This window comes from Haliotis rufescens, unplaced genomic scaffold (genome assembly GCF_023055435.1).
Source record: "Haliotis rufescens isolate VD_foot unplaced genomic scaffold, xgHalRufe1.0.p SCAF_6, whole genome shotgun sequence".
Classification (NCBI taxonomy): Eukaryota; Metazoa; Mollusca; class Gastropoda; order Lepetellida; family Haliotidae; genus Haliotis; species Haliotis rufescens.
In genome coordinates, this window is record NW_025964334.1 from 57,189,789 (window position 1) to 57,208,705 (window position 18,917).

Here is an 18,917-nt window from a genome sequence, read left to right on the forward strand (position 1 = left end):
CTGCATGGCACCATGTGTCAGATGTATAAAAATATCAGGCTTGCCACCATCGTATCCGAAACTTCAACCATATTTAAAATAAAGAGTTTAAAAAAACATCATTCCGAATGAACTTGCAAATGAACTTGCATGATTATACCTTAGACCGATCAGAAAGAAAAAAACATCGTTTCTGAATTGCTAGACTAGATAGGTAGTGAGTAAGTGAGTGAGTGAGTTGGGTTCAACGCCGCTTTTATCATTATTCCAGTTATATCACGGCGTGTCAGCTTAATGTGGGAGGAAAGCCCGAAGTGATGCAGGTCTCAGACGTTTACCACTTCGGTGAAACCCACGAGCACGAGTATGGTGCTGACAAACCTAGAAAAATAATTGGGGCGAACCGGGATTCGAACCCACAATCATAGGTTTCTGGCGTGCCTAAGGGACACAACTCTGCAGAGCGAATCGCGGCGCCTGAGAGGACTGGGCCACCCGTGCCCCCCCTAGGGAGGAAGAATTTCAATTTGATTTTTAAGTTTGATTTCCCCCAATTTAGGTAACTAACTACAGTAAACTACGTTTATAACGAACACGCTTATAACGAACTGACGGATATTAAGAACGGCTTTTTGGTCCGGTTCATTTGCTTATATATGCAGTGCATATGCTTACAACGAACTGCGGTTATAACGAACTAAAATTAGTGGTCCCTTTGAGTTCATTATAACCGTAGTTTACTGTAGTACAATTGTACAAAATATACAAATAGATAGAAAGTTTAGGGCTAATTATGCAGTGAGGAGGAACAAAATGCCACCGTGTGGCACTTTCCTGTAACTGAAAGATGGTGTCAAGTGATTACGATGAAGCTCGTTTGAATGCTCCACCCAATGAACTGCGAAACTGGTTGACATGTCGTGCGGTGTTCAGATTATATTTCACGACACATGCCCGAGTTTCGAGCATGTTTACTGACAGGATTACATGTTGACAAACAGACACACGTCATGCTCAGGCCTCCCGACCAGCAAATCGCAACATCTGCCTTTCACGCATAATGTAAAGCCAACTATGTTTCAAACCGGACTATGTACGGCCAGAACACTTTGTGGGTTACGAGATCTGCAAGAAAAATTCATATTTTGCCTATTCGAATCATCATGAAGTTGACTTCATGTATTATTAGACTTGGTTCATGTTAACTAAGGCATATCTTAGACTCACTTCTAAATAGAAATGTAACACTAAAATATGTCAGAGGAGTTGATTCTAGATTTTTTTCAGGAAGACTGCTGATTCTAGATTTTTCAGGAAGACGAACATGTCGGGGGTACCGGATGCCCAATCGCCTCAGGCGCTGCAATTCGCTAGGCAGAGAAGCGTCCCTTGGGCACGCCAGAATCCCGGTTCGCCCCGATTATGTTGTTAGCACCATACCCGTACTCGTGGGTTTTACCGGAGTGGTGAACGTCTAAGTCCTGCATCACTTCGGGCTTTCCTCCCACATCAAGCTGACACGCCGTGATATAATTGGAATACTGTTAAAAGCGGCGTTAAACCAAACCCACTCTCTCACTGTTTTCAATTTAATTATTTCTTGTCCGTTTTATAACCGTTTGCCATTTTAGGAAAGAAAATTGATAAAGATGTGTGACATGCGTGCTTTCAATTCAAACAAGTCAGGCACGTTGACAGTCGATGACTATTTTCCATTATCACTTTTATGTTGAATAGTTTATTCAATAAAACAATATTTGTTACCGTTAATGTAAAATTCGAATCGATAAAGCAATTAAATCTGGGTCTGTGTTATTACTTCCGGTTTAGATTTGAAGTATGTTTAGAAGAATGTTACTATGTTCAACCCAAACATCGTGATCATGCAACCGTATTATTTTAAGGCAAATAATTGCAAACTACAGACCAACCTGTTGATTGACTATGTATCCCGAAGCAAACATCTGCCGGAAGTAAACAATAAATCATGTAGAACCGTAAACCGCCGCAACAAACAAACAAATTATACAATAACGAAGGAAAGTTATCCTCACACGAATGATATGAAGCGCTCGTTTAATACCCATCACTGAGATATCACATCACACCACAATGATGGTTCATCCTGGAGTGAGTGAGTGAGTTAAAATTTGTAATCACATCGGCAGTATTTCAGCCATATCGTGACTAACAAGTTATACATAATATATACATTTTCCGTCAACGAGGACAGTAAAATAACTAGAAGATCACAAATTATTATCTAAAACTAGTATACAACCATAAAACAGATTTCACTTCATGTAACGATGCAATATAAAAAAAGGCTATAGTTCGCCAGTTAATGCTATCAGACAATTTCGAAGGACTGGAAGTGCAGCTGAAGTGAGGAGGTTTGTCGGTATGGCATCATACTATAGAACATTCATTCATGGATTTGCTGACATTGTGAAGCCTCTGACAGATTTGACACAAAAAACATTGTGTTAAAGCTGAAAAGAACTATTCCGCTACAGAGAAAGAGTGTCTTGCTATTGTGTGGGCGCTGGACATGTTTGCTGTTTACCTTGAGGGAAACCAGTTTACAGTTATAATAGACCACAAACCAGTGACATATCTTCTCAGTCTGAAGGAGCCAAGAGGTAAACTTGCAAGGTGGAGGGTTGCTCTGGAGAATTTTGATTTTACGATCCAACATAGACCAGGCAGGGATACACAAGTTCCGGATGCACTGTCAAGGGCGCCTCAAGTGGACGCAATCGCCATACCAAACGTATTCTCAATGGAGGAACTGATTCACATGCAGATGCAGATATCACAATACTGCAACAGTGGGTAACTGATCACAAGAGACCAAACGATATCAAGCGAGATGTGAAGAGCTTTATTAAGAGTGATGGTGACAAGCTTGAACTGGGCATTGACAGTGTGAAAAGAGTGATTTGCCCTCAATCAGCAGCAGAGAGGATTTTAAGGGCTCTTCATGATGGAAATAGCCATTTTGGGATTGATAAGACTATTGCTGCTGTGCAGAAGAAATTCTTCTGGTTTGGATGGCGACGCGATGTAAGAGAGTGGTGCATGTCCTGTGTTACTTGCCTAAACAGGAAAAATCCTTCACTGCCAGACCGAACACCTGAGGGGAAGACAATTATCCCAGATCAGCCATTCTTGTGGTGGAACATGGACTTTGCGGTCCCACTTCCAACAACACAACGGGGTAATCGATACTTGTTTGTGCTGTGTGTTCCTTTCAGCAAATGGTAGGAGGCATTTTGCAGTACCTGATCAGTCGGCGGAAACAACTGCTAAAATTATATATAACGAATTTGTGTGCCGCTATGGACTGCCAGAGGGACAACACTCTGATCAAGGTCGGAACTTTGAAGCTAAACTTCTCCAAGAGTTGTGCAGCAAGCTTGGCATTAAAAGAACAAGAACCTCTCCATACAACCCACAGTGCAGTGGACAGGTTGAAAGAATGAATTGAACTCTAGCTGAAAGACTAGCTCTTCTAATAGAAGCTCATGACCAAAAAGATTAGTTAAGTTACCCTCAGCATTGTCAGCTATTCGCACATCAACAAATAAGGTTACAGAAGAGACCCCATTCAAGATTGTGTTTGGCCAACCCCCTAGAGACAAAACAGACAGTGATGTTAGTGGAAATCAGAAACCGGTGACTGATTCATCAGCTAAACTGAGTGAATTAGTGGTATGGAGAAGACTGTGAGAGAACAGATTTTGAAAGAGCAAGACCAGAGGTGTGAAAAAGAAACAACATACCAAGTTTACTCCATTCAAAGAGGGCGAAAAAGTGTGGCTATATCATCCTCAGCAAGTGCGCGGAACATCTCAGAAACTCATCTCAGAAAGATGGGAAGGGCCTTTCCACGTTGATAGCCATATCGGTGAAAATACTTACCGTATTCATCCCTGTGAAGGAAATGGACGATCACGTGTCATCAATCACCGAAAGCTGAAAAGACATTTTGAGAGACCGGACCACTTGACTACAAGTAGTAGTCGTAGTGATAGTGCTAGAGACTGTGTTAAGAATGTGGACACTGAATGTCAATCTTCAGATTCCCCTGATATTGACAACTCTACAGGCAGCATCAACATTCCAGGAGGTGCAAGTGACATTGTGTTGGGACTTGATGATGTGTTCCAAGCAAGTGTCATGAAACAGAATTCAACAATTGCCAGAGACATTCCAATCGGATTCGCCAGCCCCCAAAGTGGCAGAGTGACTATAATGTTAACATTGCCTGTATTTCAAGTGAAAATGCCTTTATTGGCATGTTTGCCAATATGTAAATGCAATTAATTATAAATAGTGTTGTATTTGTTATTAAAACATTCACCTGTTTTATGCTTACCTGTAAATAGTACTTTATTATCATCGGTTTAATCAATGTCTAATTTCTAAGTATGTATGATTGTATCTGAGAGGGAGGAATGATGTAAGGGAGGTAACTCTAAACCCTGAAGTATTTCTATAAATAGGACGCAGTGTTAACGTAGTTTGGAATGGTTGTGTGAGTGTTGTGATGATGTCATCATGGTACTTCCGTTGTGTTGTCAGTTATGGTTTTGATCTGAACAAGTTAACATTATTTGAGTTTACCGGCGACATGAGTCTTATTTCAATATATCTGACATGTAGGTTAAACTTCTTGGCTAAATTACTGAGTTATGAGTTTACAATCCGGGCAGGAATTCCGATTCATGTGCATAAGGAAACAGATCAACAAGAAGGGGAGCACAATTGGTGCCCATGGGGATTCCTACTTCTTGCCTTAATGTCTTATCCCCACATTTCACAGGAATGTAAACAATGAGCAAGTCCAGCATTTCAAATACTGTTTTCTCAGAAAACTTCAGATGACATTTGCACCCATTATTGACAAATTATCCTGAACCTCCGAGGACAGATACGTAGTTAAACTCAGGGCCAAAAGAAAATATACCGAGTTTGTTTTTTTAGTAACTGAAACTTGAAAGAACTGTTCTTAAATATGATTATGTCTATTTAATCATTACATATTCCTGCAAAGGTTTGTAAAAAGTAATCTGGCCGGGTATGAAGACTTGTGTACGAAATGAACTTATAGGACCCGATGTTGTTCCGAGAAAAACAAATTTATTGATTTTCAAAGATAAGATGTCTCAGATGCCCTTTGGCAGGTGTGTCTTAGGCGAAATTATTTTCTTTTAACTTTTAAAAGTTTTAAATCAAATAATACTCTGCCGACATGCATCAAAATTAATACCAACTAGAAATTGGTCATTCTGCATGGACTGGGATTGACATTTGTGAAAATAATGAGGAACTGCAGAAATTTGGTGACAACATGGAAACATCGCATAAACACAAGCACGTGAGAGCCTGGCGCCGAAATGCAACATGTCATGCACGTGCAACATCACTTGTTGAGCTATAAAAAACGTTGGGTTTTAATTTGCATGTCATCACAACTTTACAGCAAGTGAACAGAGAAAACATTCCACGACTGACCAAACCAAACGCCATCAACCGACTGCAATCACCTTTAGCCGAAGCCAGGCATTTCAACGTAGCACCATTGCAAGATTGTGGAATCGTTGATATATATGTTTGAAGACACAGGATCAAACCAAGGTGACGATGTCTAGATTCTCCTGCGAATCTACAACACTTTGATGGTGTGGTGTTTGCAAAGAAGTTGAACAATCGTTTCTTTACAGTGCCTCACACATTCAAACCTGGTCAGTCCACGATGACCATCGTTACAACTAGTCATTGACGATCCTTATATCTAATAATATTTTCATGAATGACATAATGCCCTTCGGCAAGTTCATGACACTTCAACAGGAGCCGAAAATATTATCACTCGCTGAACTATAATTAAGAAATATAATATAGATTACATTATCTCCAAGCATCAAGTGATACCATTGTCCCCTCATGCAGAGAATAATTTATTTACAATTGCATTATCAACAAACAACATGCTCTTTCTATCTGTTTCGATTTTCAGAAGGCATATGATGCCTCATGGTCACATTGAAATTGAACACAGGTATGATTTATAAAATATATAATTTCAATAGAATGGGTCTATAGTGCCTCAAAAGAAATGATATGATTGGAATTCATTTTGTGGGTGATTTAAACGTTTCGTTACAAAACATGTACTCGTTTGAAAGGCAGCTGCAATCATATATAAAAATATTCAGAATGTTACTTGATGATGGTTTCTACATCTATGAAAAGCTATATATCACCATTTTGGCAGTTGGTGAGGTCAGAAGAAGATTTTTCTCTTAATCAACTGCATGAACTTCTTTGAGAGGCATATAGAAGTTGGAGAACTAAGTACAGATAAGATATTTGAATGAACAACTTTAATATGTTACAATTAGGAGCGACGTTTGCTTGATGACGGTGTTGGAACCTACACCGAAACGTCGCTCCTAATTGTCATAAGTTCTTCATCCATATATATTATCCTCACTCACCTACATGGCTATCATCAACTGCTAACTAAGCATTAATGGCACAGATCATGCACGTGCAACTGCCGCTTATATGGTGGGTTTTAAAATACGATTTGTGTTATAAATGCACAATTTTTCAAAAAATTGTTTTATGGGAAAAAACCCAGTTGCGCTTCATGCGCGCTGCCCGGGTACACCTCATGGCGGGAATCAATACGTCACTTAAAAGATATGACGTAACGGTGACGTCATCCATGTTAGCGTAATCCACGTCAGCTTTCTGATTAACGCGCATCTCCGCCTGGATAGCCGCCCGCTCCGGACGTGTTTTGCCCTGTCTCATTTTAGCAACTTAAAATCTAGCATCTTAGTCTGTTGGATTGTTATCATTTGTGAAAATTTTCTGAATTGTAAAAAAGTACGATCCTTTCTAGCATCTTAGTCTGTTGGATTGTTATCATTAGTGAAAATTTTCTGAATTGTAAAAAATGCCTGTGTCAGGACGTATTTTGATTGTAGGACATTCTTTCATTGCTAGACTGAAAAAGCATATTGCTTGGGGACATGATCGTTTTAGATATGATTTTGGATTGACAGGGCAAAGTAATGTGTATTGGTTTGGGATCGGGGGATTGACACTGAATCGTCTGAAAACCATTTATTTGCGTGATTTCGAGGAGCGATTGTATCACTACAACCCAGAAATTCTTGTAATTCAACTGGGTGGCAATGATTTGTGTCGTTCGGATGTTGACCCTCTAAGACTCGCTAGGGAGTTTGAGGATTTTTTACAAGAGATAAAATCAAAATATAAAATCACCAAGCTTGTCATCTGCGAAGAATTCCCTAGGTCTTCCGATAACGCTGTCGGAGTTGGGTATGAGAGAAAACGCCTGCAATTTAACCAGTACTTGAGTGTTATGCTACCGGAGAGAGGCATGTGTTTTTGGAAACATAAGAAAAATTTTCATTCTTCCTTGTCTATTTTCCGGAAGGATGGGGTACATTTGACTGATGATGGCAATTACAAGTTGTATAGAAGTTTGCGCGGTTGCATAATTGCATATTCGGATCTGAAGGGTTTTAGCTAAGTATGGCTATAAAAGCGAAGTCGTGATGTTTGTATATTTGTAAGACAAATGTGAGAAGTTTCCTTTTAACAGTTGACAATTTTTACTGAAAGAGCACGGCTCATTGATGTATTTGACGTATTTGGCAATGAATTTGTACTACCAGAAGTAAGCATACCTGTAAATTTTACTATTTAACCATGGCTTGTTGAAATGTTGAAAGATAAGTGTTCTCGGGGGATAACAGAAGTGTTGTCCTTCGCTAGAACGCTACTCTGCGGTTATGCATTTTCTGCCCTGTAGTGGCATTGTTTTTTAATCTGTCCTGTAGTGGCAGTGTGTATATGTTTGCTCTCGCGATTAGATTGTTGAATGACAATATATTTAGTGTTCGCGGGGGATAACAGAAGTGTTGTCCTTCGCTAGAACGCTACTCTGCGGTTATGCATTTTCTGCCCTGTAGTGGCATTGTTTTTTAATCTGTCCTGTAGTGGCAGTGTGTATATGTTTGCTCTCGTATTAGATTGTTGAATGACAATCTATTTAGTGTTCGTGGGGGATAGCAATGTGTTGTCCTTCGCTAATGCTACTCTGCGGTTGATGCATTTTTCTGCCCGGTGGTGACATTGTTTTTTAATCCGTCCTGTAGTGGCAGTGTGTATATGTTTGCTCTCGCGGTTATATTGTTGAATGACAATCTATTTAGTGTTCGTGGGGGATAGCACAAGTGTTGTCCTTCGCTAATGCTACTCTGCGGTTGATGCATTTTTCTGCCCGGTGGTGGCATTGTTTTTTAATCTGTCCTGTAGTGGCAGTGTGTATATGTTTGCTCTCGCGGTTATATTGTTGAATGACAATCTATTTAGTGTTCGTGGGGGATAGCACAAGTGTTGTCCTTCGCTAATGCTACTCTGCGGTTGATGCATTTTTCTGCCCTGTGGTGGCATTGTTTTGTTGTTGTTTTTTAATTTGTACTGTAGTGGCAGTGGGTATATTTTTGCTCTCGCGGTCGAGAGTGTTGAATGACAATCTATTTAGGTTCGCGGGGGGTAGCAGAAGTGTTGTCCTTCGCTAGAATGCTACTCTGCAGTTGATGCAATTTTCTGCCCTGTGGTGGCAATATTATTCTAGTTTCCTACTTCAGTCTACATGTTTACGTTGTCTTTCAAGGGTTTTGCTAAATTGTAATATACAGGGTAGCAATTCTTAAATGCCTTTGATCACATTTACGTTGTAAAACATAATTAGTTAAAAGGTCTGAAGTTACAATAATTCAAAGTTACTTTGTTGTGGGCGATAGCTAAGCGTTCTCTTTATAATAGTGAGTTAATAAAGTAACTCACAGTATTAGTTCCTTTGTGCAAACCTTTGCTGGTTTTTGTACTTCGTTCCAAGGTCCATTCCGGTCTGAGATGCCCCTATCCGCTAGAAGTCGGAAACGTTCCAGTCAGGCTCCGAACAACACGGTCGGCGACGTGGACCTCTGCCAGGATGAGCTTGCAGGCGCCAGTTCGTCCAAGAGACCATCTAATCGTCAGCGGCGGAGCGGGCGGGCGGAGATGACCGAGCATCCGGAAGAAAGGACTAATACCTTAGCTATCAATGACATCAATATTGGACAGGGTGAGGCGGTCCTTAATCCTTTTGCGTTCAATAGTATAAACCAGACTGAAATGCAAGAATTCAAATCTACGTCCATACCCTTAGGCTTTGGGGTAGGAGACAAACTTAAAGCTAAAATTTGGCAAAACGAATTCGTTGAAATATCCTCACTTCTATCAGGTGATACTCACGACCAAAATCTTACAATTAATGTAAATGGTCAAGCTGTCAATGTCTCCGATTCATCAAAGAAAAGGTTTTTGTCTATTGACAAATGGGTTTCTGCATTCCACATTTTTATGTCGGTTCACATTCAGAAATATCCTGAGGATGTTCAGGCTATGTTAAAGTATGTTAGTACAATCAGAGAGCTATCCCAGAAAGGGGGTAACTGGTATGCCTATGATACTAAATTTCGGAAGTTGAGGTCAGAAAACAATTTGGATTGGGGAACAGTACACTGGGAATTATGGTTTGGTGCAATTACTTCAAATTTGCAGAATTTTCGTCCCTCAAACCAAAAGCCATTTAAGGCAAAGACATCAGGGTCTGCCAAAGCTGCCATCCCAAACGGTTCCTGCTTCAGCTTTCATCTCGGACGGGAATGCAATGCCAAACCTTGTAGATACAGTCACTATTGTCCCCAATGCGGAGGTGACCATGGCTACAGTAAATGTGGGCAGAGGAAAGAATTTGGTAGACCAAACCGAGGGAACCAACCTCCCAACCCCTATAAACGTGCATAAGCTAGAACATTGGCTTGAAGGTTATGATAAAGAAATCACTGATTATCTATTAGAGGGTTTCAAGTTTGGGTTTCGCATTGGATACGAGGGTAATTTAATATCAGGAGATTGTCACAACTTAAAAAGTGCTTCAGATAACATAGACGTGGTCCAAAACAAAATAAGCAAAGAATTAAGACTAGGTAGGATATCAGGCCCCTATAAACGGTTTCCACTAAAGGATTTTCATATATCTCCCCTAGGGGTATGCCCCAAAAAAGTCCCAGGTCAATTTAGAATGATCCATCACCTTTCTTATCCTTACGGTAACTCTGTCAACGATGGTATACCTGAAAAGGCGAGCAATGTACATTATGCTTCCTTAGATGAAGCAATTGACATTATTGTTAGGATGGGCTCGGGGTCTTATATGGCGAAGTGCGACATTGAATCAGCTTTCAGAATTGTACCTATTCACCCTCACGATTATCACCTACTTGGAAAGGAGAATATTATTTCGATAAGTGCTTGCCAATGGGTTGTTCGTCAGCATGCAAAATTTTCGAGACGTTTAGCACTGCGTTGAACTGGATTGCAATTAACAAACTCGGGATAGGACACATGCTGCATATTTTAGACGACTTCCTCATTATTTCTCAGGGCAGGGGCAAGTGTCGGGGAGAACTTGAAGCATTTTTAAACATATGCGGAGATATTGGTGTTCCTTTTGCGCCTGAAAAAACAGTAGGGCCTGCCAACTGTCTCCAGTTTCTAGGAATCGAAATAGATACTATTGCCATGGAAGCCAGGTTACCTTCAGACAAATTAGTTAAGGCTAGAAGCTTGACCGCTGAGATGTGCAAGAAGAAGAAAGTTAGACTTAGTGAGCTGCAATCCTTATTAGGCTACCTTAATTTCACTTGTAAAGTTGTGGTACCAGGTAGGGCTTTTCTTAGGAGATTGTATGATTTAACTGTCGGGACCCAGAGACCACATCATCGGATACGGTTAAATAAGCAAGCTCGGGAGGATCTTAAATTGTGGCTGCAATTTCTGGGTCAGTATAACGGGATATCCGTATTGCGGAAACAGGCGTGGTTGTCGAATAGTGCGCTTCATCTCTTTACCGACGCTGCAGCGTCGTTAGGGTATGGAATTGTTTTTAGAAGCAAATGGGCGTATGGAGTTTGGCCAGGCTGTTGAAAGTTGTTTAACATAGCTGTCTTAGAGTTTTTTCCCATTGTGTTGGCAGTTAGATTATGGGCTGAAGAGCTAAGAGGAAAATGTATTCTGTTTCATACAGACAACATAGCTTTAGTGTCCGTTATCAACAAGCAAACGTCTAAAGAAGTCAAGTTGATGTCCTTGGTGAGGGACCTTGTTCTTTCGTGTTTGAAACGGGATATAATTTTCAGAGCGGAACACATACCGGGAAGACATAATAAGTCGGCAGACCTACTTTCTCGTTTACAGATATCAAAATTTGTCAGTCAGGCACCATGGGCAGACAAGCAGGAAACGCGGATTCCTCCGCCCCTACAACCCGAGAATTATCTATTCACTTAGATACTTTATTAGGGGCAGCTCTATGTAAGAATAGTCAGGCTACTTATACCAGAGCGTGGGAATTGTACAATGAATTCTCCCGGGATTGTCTAGGTATTTCGCCGGCGCTACCGATAGCAACACCTAACTGGGCACTATTTTTGGCGTATATGTTCCATTTAAAGTTAGCACCTTCAACAATGAGGACCTACATTTCAGCGTTAGGTTACATTCATAAAATTCGCGGTTTAGAGGACAAATCAAATTCTTTTCAAGTTCAGAAGTTGTTACATGGGGCTAAGTGTCTAAACTCTTCAGTAGACCAGCGTCTTCCAATCACAGAGGACATACTGGGCAGGACGATTGACTCATTACCTGTGGTGTTTTCCAACCCTTCAATCAGACTACTTTATGAGACAATGTTTTTAGTTGCCTTTCACGGATTTTTTCGGATTGGTGAACTGACGGTGCGTAGTTCGGATGAGGAAGCGGCCTTGCAGGTGCAGGACGTTTCACTTTCCAGCTCCGCGGCCTATCTTAATATATCGATGTATAAACACAACAGCGGTAAAGCTAGCAAGATCGTCACACTAGACAAGTTAGACAGTACCCTATGTCCAGTTGCTGCGCTCAAACGTTACCTACGACAAAGGTCTCTCTTCCCAGGCCCTCTGTTTTGTGACAGATGCTTTAAACCGGTAGCAAGATCCTCCTTTAACGAGGCACTCAGAGTTGTATTTAACTTCTTAAGGTTAGATTCTACTAGATACAAAGGACACAGTTTCCGTATAGGTGCAGCATGCTCGGCAGCAAAGAAAGGCGAAGGGGCCGGTGGAATTCAGATGCATTTAAAGCATACATTCGTGTTCAGCTGTAGAGAATAAGGGTTGTTGTCGGTAACGTAGCTCAGCGGAAAAAGAGCCTATTTGCTGAATAGGACCAATTAGAAGTTTGGCAATCTAGAGTTTTATTTATCACTTAAATGTAGGGAAAATGCGATTGCTATTGATCTACTCATACAGAGTCTGTTGTTCAATGTATCACTTACTATATTATAATGTGTGTTAACTTGTTATGGTTCATTATGCCAAGACAGGGAGTGTGGTGTTTCGCATGGGCAGACACTATGCTTCATGGTCAGGCGAGTTTGTTCAATTAGTAGCTACATGTAAATATTTACACGTCGCAACTAGGGGCCTTTATGAATTACATAGTAGAGTTGAGTGTTGTATGGTTGCATTTTATACCTTACCCTTATAATAAAGAGCATGAGCAGGCACTATGCCTCATGGTCAGGCAATTTGCTCAATGAGTTTCATTATTTAATTCTAATAATGATTAATGTTAATAATTTCATGTTCCATCAAGGAATCTTTTACGATTTCCATTTCGTGCGGGCTATCTCAAGTATTGGTCCGCACCAATAATTAACTACAACTGTTTTAGATTACATTGTTTACGAAATGTAGGCCTATATAGACTATTAGTACGTCATGAAACAAAATATTTTATGATAAGCTAGATAAGAGATACTGCCACCAGGATTCACTTTTGCAGGCAACAGACGTTACCGAAGACGAATCCCCAGGTGGAAGTGAAGAAAGAGACTCGGGCCAACCGGTCAATACATAACACTTCCTCTGGACCTGGAACTCTGTGCTATGTTTGTGTGTTTGTATCAAAGATACTCAGTCAATGCAGATTGCATATATCATATTTCGTGCATAGAATTAGGGAGGAGGAAGCTGCTTTAAATTTTATTGATACGTTTCTATAAACTCGTCCCGAGACCGTCGTCGGGTGGGGGCATAGTGTTCCACTATTGTGGCGTTGTTTCCCCCACCTTTGTGGCTTATTTCATACAATTTCGGATTGATGAATTGTACGCTCAGGCGTATATACCTTGTAATAAATTTGTCCGCCTTTTGTGCGGGCCTAAACAACAATTTTCAGTGTCTGTAATTTTTGCCACAAATGAACTGGACGTTCTCGGGTCTAAGGGTTTTTGAGTATAAATGCAAAATTTTTCAAAAAATTGTTTTATGGGAAAAAACCCAGTTGCGCTTCATGCGCGCTGCCCGGGTACACCTCATGGCGGGAATCAATACGTCACTTAAAAGATATGACGTAACGGTGACGTCATCCATGTTAGCGTCATCCACGTCAGCTTTCTGATTAACGCGCATCTCCGCCTGGATAGCCGCCCGCTCCGGACGTGTTTTGCCCTGTCTCATTTTAGCAACTTAAAACCACCTCCTCCCAAGCCTCCTCCTCTCTATATCGCTATTTAGGTTCCTTTTTCTTAGTCATGTGCGTGTATGCGTTGTTTCCCCCACCTTTGTGGCTTATTTCATACAATTTCGGATTGATGAATTGTACGCTCAGGCGTATATACCTTGTAATAAATTTGTCCGCCTTTTGTGCGGGCCTAAACAACAATTTTCAGTGTCTGTAATTTTTGCCACAAATGAACTGGACGTTCTCGGGTCTAAGGGTTTTTGAGTATAAATATGTTTATTCTTATCCTATGATACTCTCTAAACGTTGATTTCTTTACACGAGTTCGACCATTGTTATTAGACATATGCAACGAGCTTGACCATTCTTATTACAAATATACCGAAAGCTATTAAGCCAAATTGTCCAATGTTTGGATCGTTTTTCTCAAATTGATAAATATCATTGAACGCATTTCAGTATCATTCAACTCCTCACTGATCCGTGTATGTTACATGTTTAACGAAACGTTCGTAGAATATTCAACATTGCGTGCGACAAATTTTCCTTTGCAAAATTGAGAAGGCATCTAAGAATATGCATACATATGTTGACAGTAATGCCTGATTGTATCCAAGCGGTGATAGCTGCTCAAAAGGTTAACCACTTATGGCGTAGCACAATGTCAAATATTTACAGGCCATTTCCGACTGTGGCATAAAAAAAGATTCACTGACCTTTTTAACTAAAATATAAAGTCTGATAAACAAAACAGAACGTGGGTAACCTTGCAGAATTTATTAAATTAGTCACGAATAATAGTTACAAATATCACAATTCACAATCTCCTACTGTCACTGCAAACAAAACGTTGATAACATTTACTTTGCGTCAGTGGTCACTCGGGGACAGGTCCACGTCATCAGTAACATGCCATCATTAGCCGAACTAGTTCTAAGTAGAATTTTGTTGTTTTAGCTGCAGTGACAACTAATTATTATCATTTCAGTTGATAGATGAATACGGAGTACCAGTTCAAACTACTGCTACATTCACAACTTGTCTAAGCATAAGCATCTCAGTGCTGTCAATAAAATACAAAATTAAAGTATCAAAATTATATTTTCCTGATCAATTTTCTTAGATATGTCGAACTATTAAAGGCAAAAGATCATGGCAGATCTCTCATAAACTGCATCTTGATTAATATCGACACAGTCACCACGGCCAACAACCGAGCAGACAGTTTCTCAACACTGGCACCTGAAATGCAAGACAATCCGTTCGATACTTAAGGCTTATTGTGCTTTCCTTTAAAATTTCCCTTTAACTAATTCATTATTTTATCGAAAAATGTCATGTTACTGTTTAATAGGACGAACTATGTTTATGATAATTATTCACAGTAAATATCTGTCATGCGTTGATACGGTCTGATATGAATTGAAGTAATTTTGTTTTCCTACCATTCTGGCACGTGGGTCCACTGTATCCGTTAACACATACACATTGCTTAGGAGTTGTGGTACCATTGCAAGTCCCGCTGTGTAAGCAGTCTTCATTCTTTGCACATGCATCTTCTGAAACAACATATAGATCATTTCAAACCTGCAAAATTCTTGCAAAAAGTGGCTTTCACCGAAGTGGTAAACGTCTGAGACCTGCACCACTTCGGGCTTTCCTTCCATATTAAGCTGACACGCCGAGATATAACTGGAATACTGTTAAAAGCGGCGTTAAACCAAACTCACTCACTCACTTCGTTTTGACAATTGATTACCAGCTCCGGCGAATATATATGGTGCCGATACACATCCATCTCAACATTGTTGACAGAAATGAGGTCATTTATGTGTCTGAAACTGACATTTTGGCAACGTGTCCTTTCCTTGATTTAACTAAAGTAGCCAATAATCCGAATCGTATGCAAAGAGAAACAGATCGCCTTTGAGGGGAACAAAGTGTGTACCAATAATAGACATTACATCTTATATAGTGACAGCACGCTCTATTTTTGACCCTTGTGGCAATTGTACCAGTGACTGATGTTATGAGTAAAGATTCGCGCCGCCAGGGTCCAGTGACACCCAATCAACCATGTCGCCGAGCCCGACCAACCGATCAGTGTTATCGCAGAGGTTGATGTCGACAGATTCCTGGGTCTGTATCGTGATTAAGTTATTTATTCAGTTTGCAGGTGTCCCCGCCATAGCCAGACATGCATGTACATATGCTTTGCTTGCCTGCTGTCTCCGTACAGTTGCCACTGTTCAAGCACTGGGGAATACTTGAAGAATAATTTGAAGAAAACTTGGGTTCTGTAAAGGCGCATTCAATAAATTGAATGTAAACCTGATGGAATGGTAGACATTAAGTCTCATTCTGAATTTAACCCGTTGTGCCTTTTATACAATGTAAAATGTCATTGTTGGTTCTACGATGATGTAAGCAAAGACGAAGAAGCAATTAAGTACTTAAGGCATTCCATATCAGAACGATTGTCGACTGCCAGAAGCCAGTTCCCAAGCCAGCTGCAGGCGTCTGAACTACGGTTTTGTGTGCCACCGAGACGCTTTATCTTTGTAATTAATCTAAATTAAATCTTTACGTTCTACATCGAATGTATGGTCAGCAGTCAGACAAAGTTGTTTTGGGGTATCATTTAAGCATATGGGTATACACGCAAGAACTGATGTGGGATTGAAATGATAATTATATAAATAGTATAATTAAGAATTAGGGGATATTTCTGTGAATAAGATGTGAAAGTTTCTAACCCTGATCACATTTGTCTCCGCCATAACCACCAGTACAGGTGCATGTTTTGTTTCCATCGGTCCCTCCACATGTACCATGATTGCTGCAGCTGGTAGCATTGGTGCAGTTGTCTTCCGCTTGTACGTTCTGGACGATGCACACAACAGTTACCATCAGAGCTAAACAATAAAAAGCAAATTCTGTGAATACCTGAATTCTGTCACTGTATTTGTATCTCCTTTTGCTCTTTTTTAGTCAGGTACAATAACAAATATGCCTTGCTGTGTGTTTGACCTGCACCATTTGGACATTAAACTTGACACCCCGTGGTATAACAGCATGAAAGATAATTTAATAAAAATATATTAAATACAACAATTTCATGTTCTAGTACGGATATTGTACAAATAATTACTCTTGACGAGATCAATATGCGAAAACAAGGACCTTAGGATCCGACATATGATGCTTAAACCGTCATCTGTTTTATTCCTATAACTTAGCTGATAACCGTGAAACCATCTTGTTTTCTCCCCGGCGAGTCAATATTTGAGGTCCGTGTCAGTTTATTGTTTCGTCACGTGGCACGGATTGACCAATGGAATTGCAAGATTCTTATTAGAGGTATGCCAATCATAAATACACGAGATCATTTCATCATTGTCAATAGTCGGTCCAATCAAATAAGCATGCAGCACGTATGTATCTGCTTTATCGCCTGTATCACACAGTATACCATACAACAGTTCACAATTCACAATTCAGTAGGGACAGTCGTTTGGGAAAACCAATGAGGGAAAAGAAACTTGATGAAATATGTAGTTTCATGAATAAATGAATTTCTCCAACCCATCAGCGTCATATTGTTCGAACATTATCATGATTTACAAGAAATATGGAATGGGAAATTATTGTTTCAAATTATGTTCATTAGTGCAATAACATCTGCTTTAACATCAAGATTTTGATGAATTGTTGGTTGAATTGGATAGACTGCTTCGCCGACGTCAACCACAACCCTAGACGTTACAGCAGATGGCTTCTGCGTTGCAGGCCGAGTTGGCTACCATTCCCCAGGATGTGATTCGCATACTCGTCTCTTCCAAGGGCAGGAGATGTCAGGCTGCTATCGATTCCGACGGGGGACTAACGCGTTATTGATGGAAGCTGACCTTCACCTTGGGCTTTTCCTATGTACCGATAACTGAGATGATTACAATCACCAAGTGTTCTCTCCACAACATTTTGGCTCAGTACCTTGAACGGTTCCTCGCATAAATGTATTTTCTTACCTCACACAAATCTGGTTTTGCATTCCTTTTTTGAAGAGTATACCTGAAATAATCTGCACGGCGTTGTTTAACCCCACTCGTCCCATTATTAATAGTCATTCCCCATAATATGGATAGAGACGCTACCTCCATTATACTTTCATTCTGTCCCCAATGAACGAACATACTGATGGAGCGTCAACCAAATTCAGACAATTTTGAAATTTAGTAGTCAGTTTGGGACAACACTAGAACAGTTATAATCTAGGACATTTGTACATTCCAAAGGAACTAGCATGTGTCATAGATTGAGATGAGTGAGGTGAAATGGGGTTTAACGTCACGTTCAAAATTTCAGTCCTTGTTTTAGCCCCTCACTACGGAGCGCCAGGGAGGTTAACATCAAGCACCATCTGTTAACGCTTTATGACGCGGCCGGGGATCACCCCACGATCTTCCGCGCTCCGGGCAGACGCTCTACTACTACACCACGGAGGCGGCATATTTAGAATGAAATAATAATGTTAATGATGTGCATATTTATAATGCGTCAATCCACAACTCAAACAGCTACATTATTACCCAGGTCTATGGCTCGGTGTGCACTCGATCTTTTTTCTCAGCTCCCTGGAGAATATACATGTACAAGCCAAGCTGGTGTTAGGCGCTAGGCTAACCGTCACATTACCATGTTATCATACCAGGTCCATTCACTGCTTATTTCGAATATTTCAAACAAAGTCACCTGCCTAAGGAGTACAACATGGGCTACATGTGCTTCAGTGTGGGGCAGGACCGAAGCCCTAGAAACTCTCAGAAGTCAAGTTGCCGAACGCTGTCATCCATCCAACTACTGTCCGCGATCAACGTTGCTTAACTTCTACCGAACAGAATAACACATCCAATAGATATTTATAGTTTGACATTAATGAAATACGTGAAACTCACAAATCAGCAGAGGTGTAACGGAATTGTTGAACATCTTGGCAGGCCCAGGTCCAAATATCTCACTCTCTGTGACGGCTTCGTCCACCACTTGCGAGCGGTTGGAATGGTGGAGCTTTTATATCGTATGTAACCATGGCTTCTTTGTTGATAGTTACCCCTGTGTGCTTCCGTAGGTTATAGATAAGTAAATCACTGTATTTGTGTAAATCTATGCCTGTCCATGGCCAATACCAACATGTTTTATCATGACTGAGCGAACCCTGTGTTTGTTTGAGAATTTAAAAAAAACACATCACACCTATAATTGATCTGCGGACA

General features: G+C 40.4%; 2 protein-coding genes across 4 annotated transcripts in view; one reads left to right on the forward strand and one right to left on the reverse strand.

The window, feature by feature from the left end:
* LOC124128341 (fibropellin-1-like) overlaps positions 1 to 18,917 on the forward strand; it is a 416,047-nt gene that overhangs the window by 88,274 nt on the left and 308,856 nt on the right. The gene's annotated exons all lie outside the window — the stretch shown is intronic.
* On the reverse strand, positions 14,407 to 15,932 carry LOC124120806 (adhesive plaque matrix protein 2-like). Its single transcript, XM_046483666.2, has 3 exons — positions 15,810 to 15,932; positions 15,090 to 15,203; positions 14,407 to 14,886 (listed from the first exon to the last, which is right to left on the reverse strand). The coding sequence occupies exons 1-3, from the start codon at positions 15,841 to 15,843 to the stop codon at positions 14,795 to 14,797; spliced, it is 240 nt and encodes a 79-aa protein (XP_046339622.2). The 5' UTR covers positions 15,844 to 15,932; the 3' UTR covers positions 14,407 to 14,794.

Coding starts and splice junctions, on each gene's coding strand:
- LOC124120806 (XM_046483666.2), bottom strand. CDS start 15,843: ATGTCTGGCTATGGCGGGGACACCTGCAAACTGA. Junction 15,204..15,809: donor CGGGGACACCTGCAAACTGA/ATAAATAACTTA, acceptor ATGTTGTTTCAG/AAGATGCATGTGCAAAGAAT. Junction 14,887..15,089: donor TGGACCCACGTGCCAGAATG/GTAGGAAAACAA, acceptor CTTGCATTTCAG/GTGCCAGTGTTGAGAAACTG.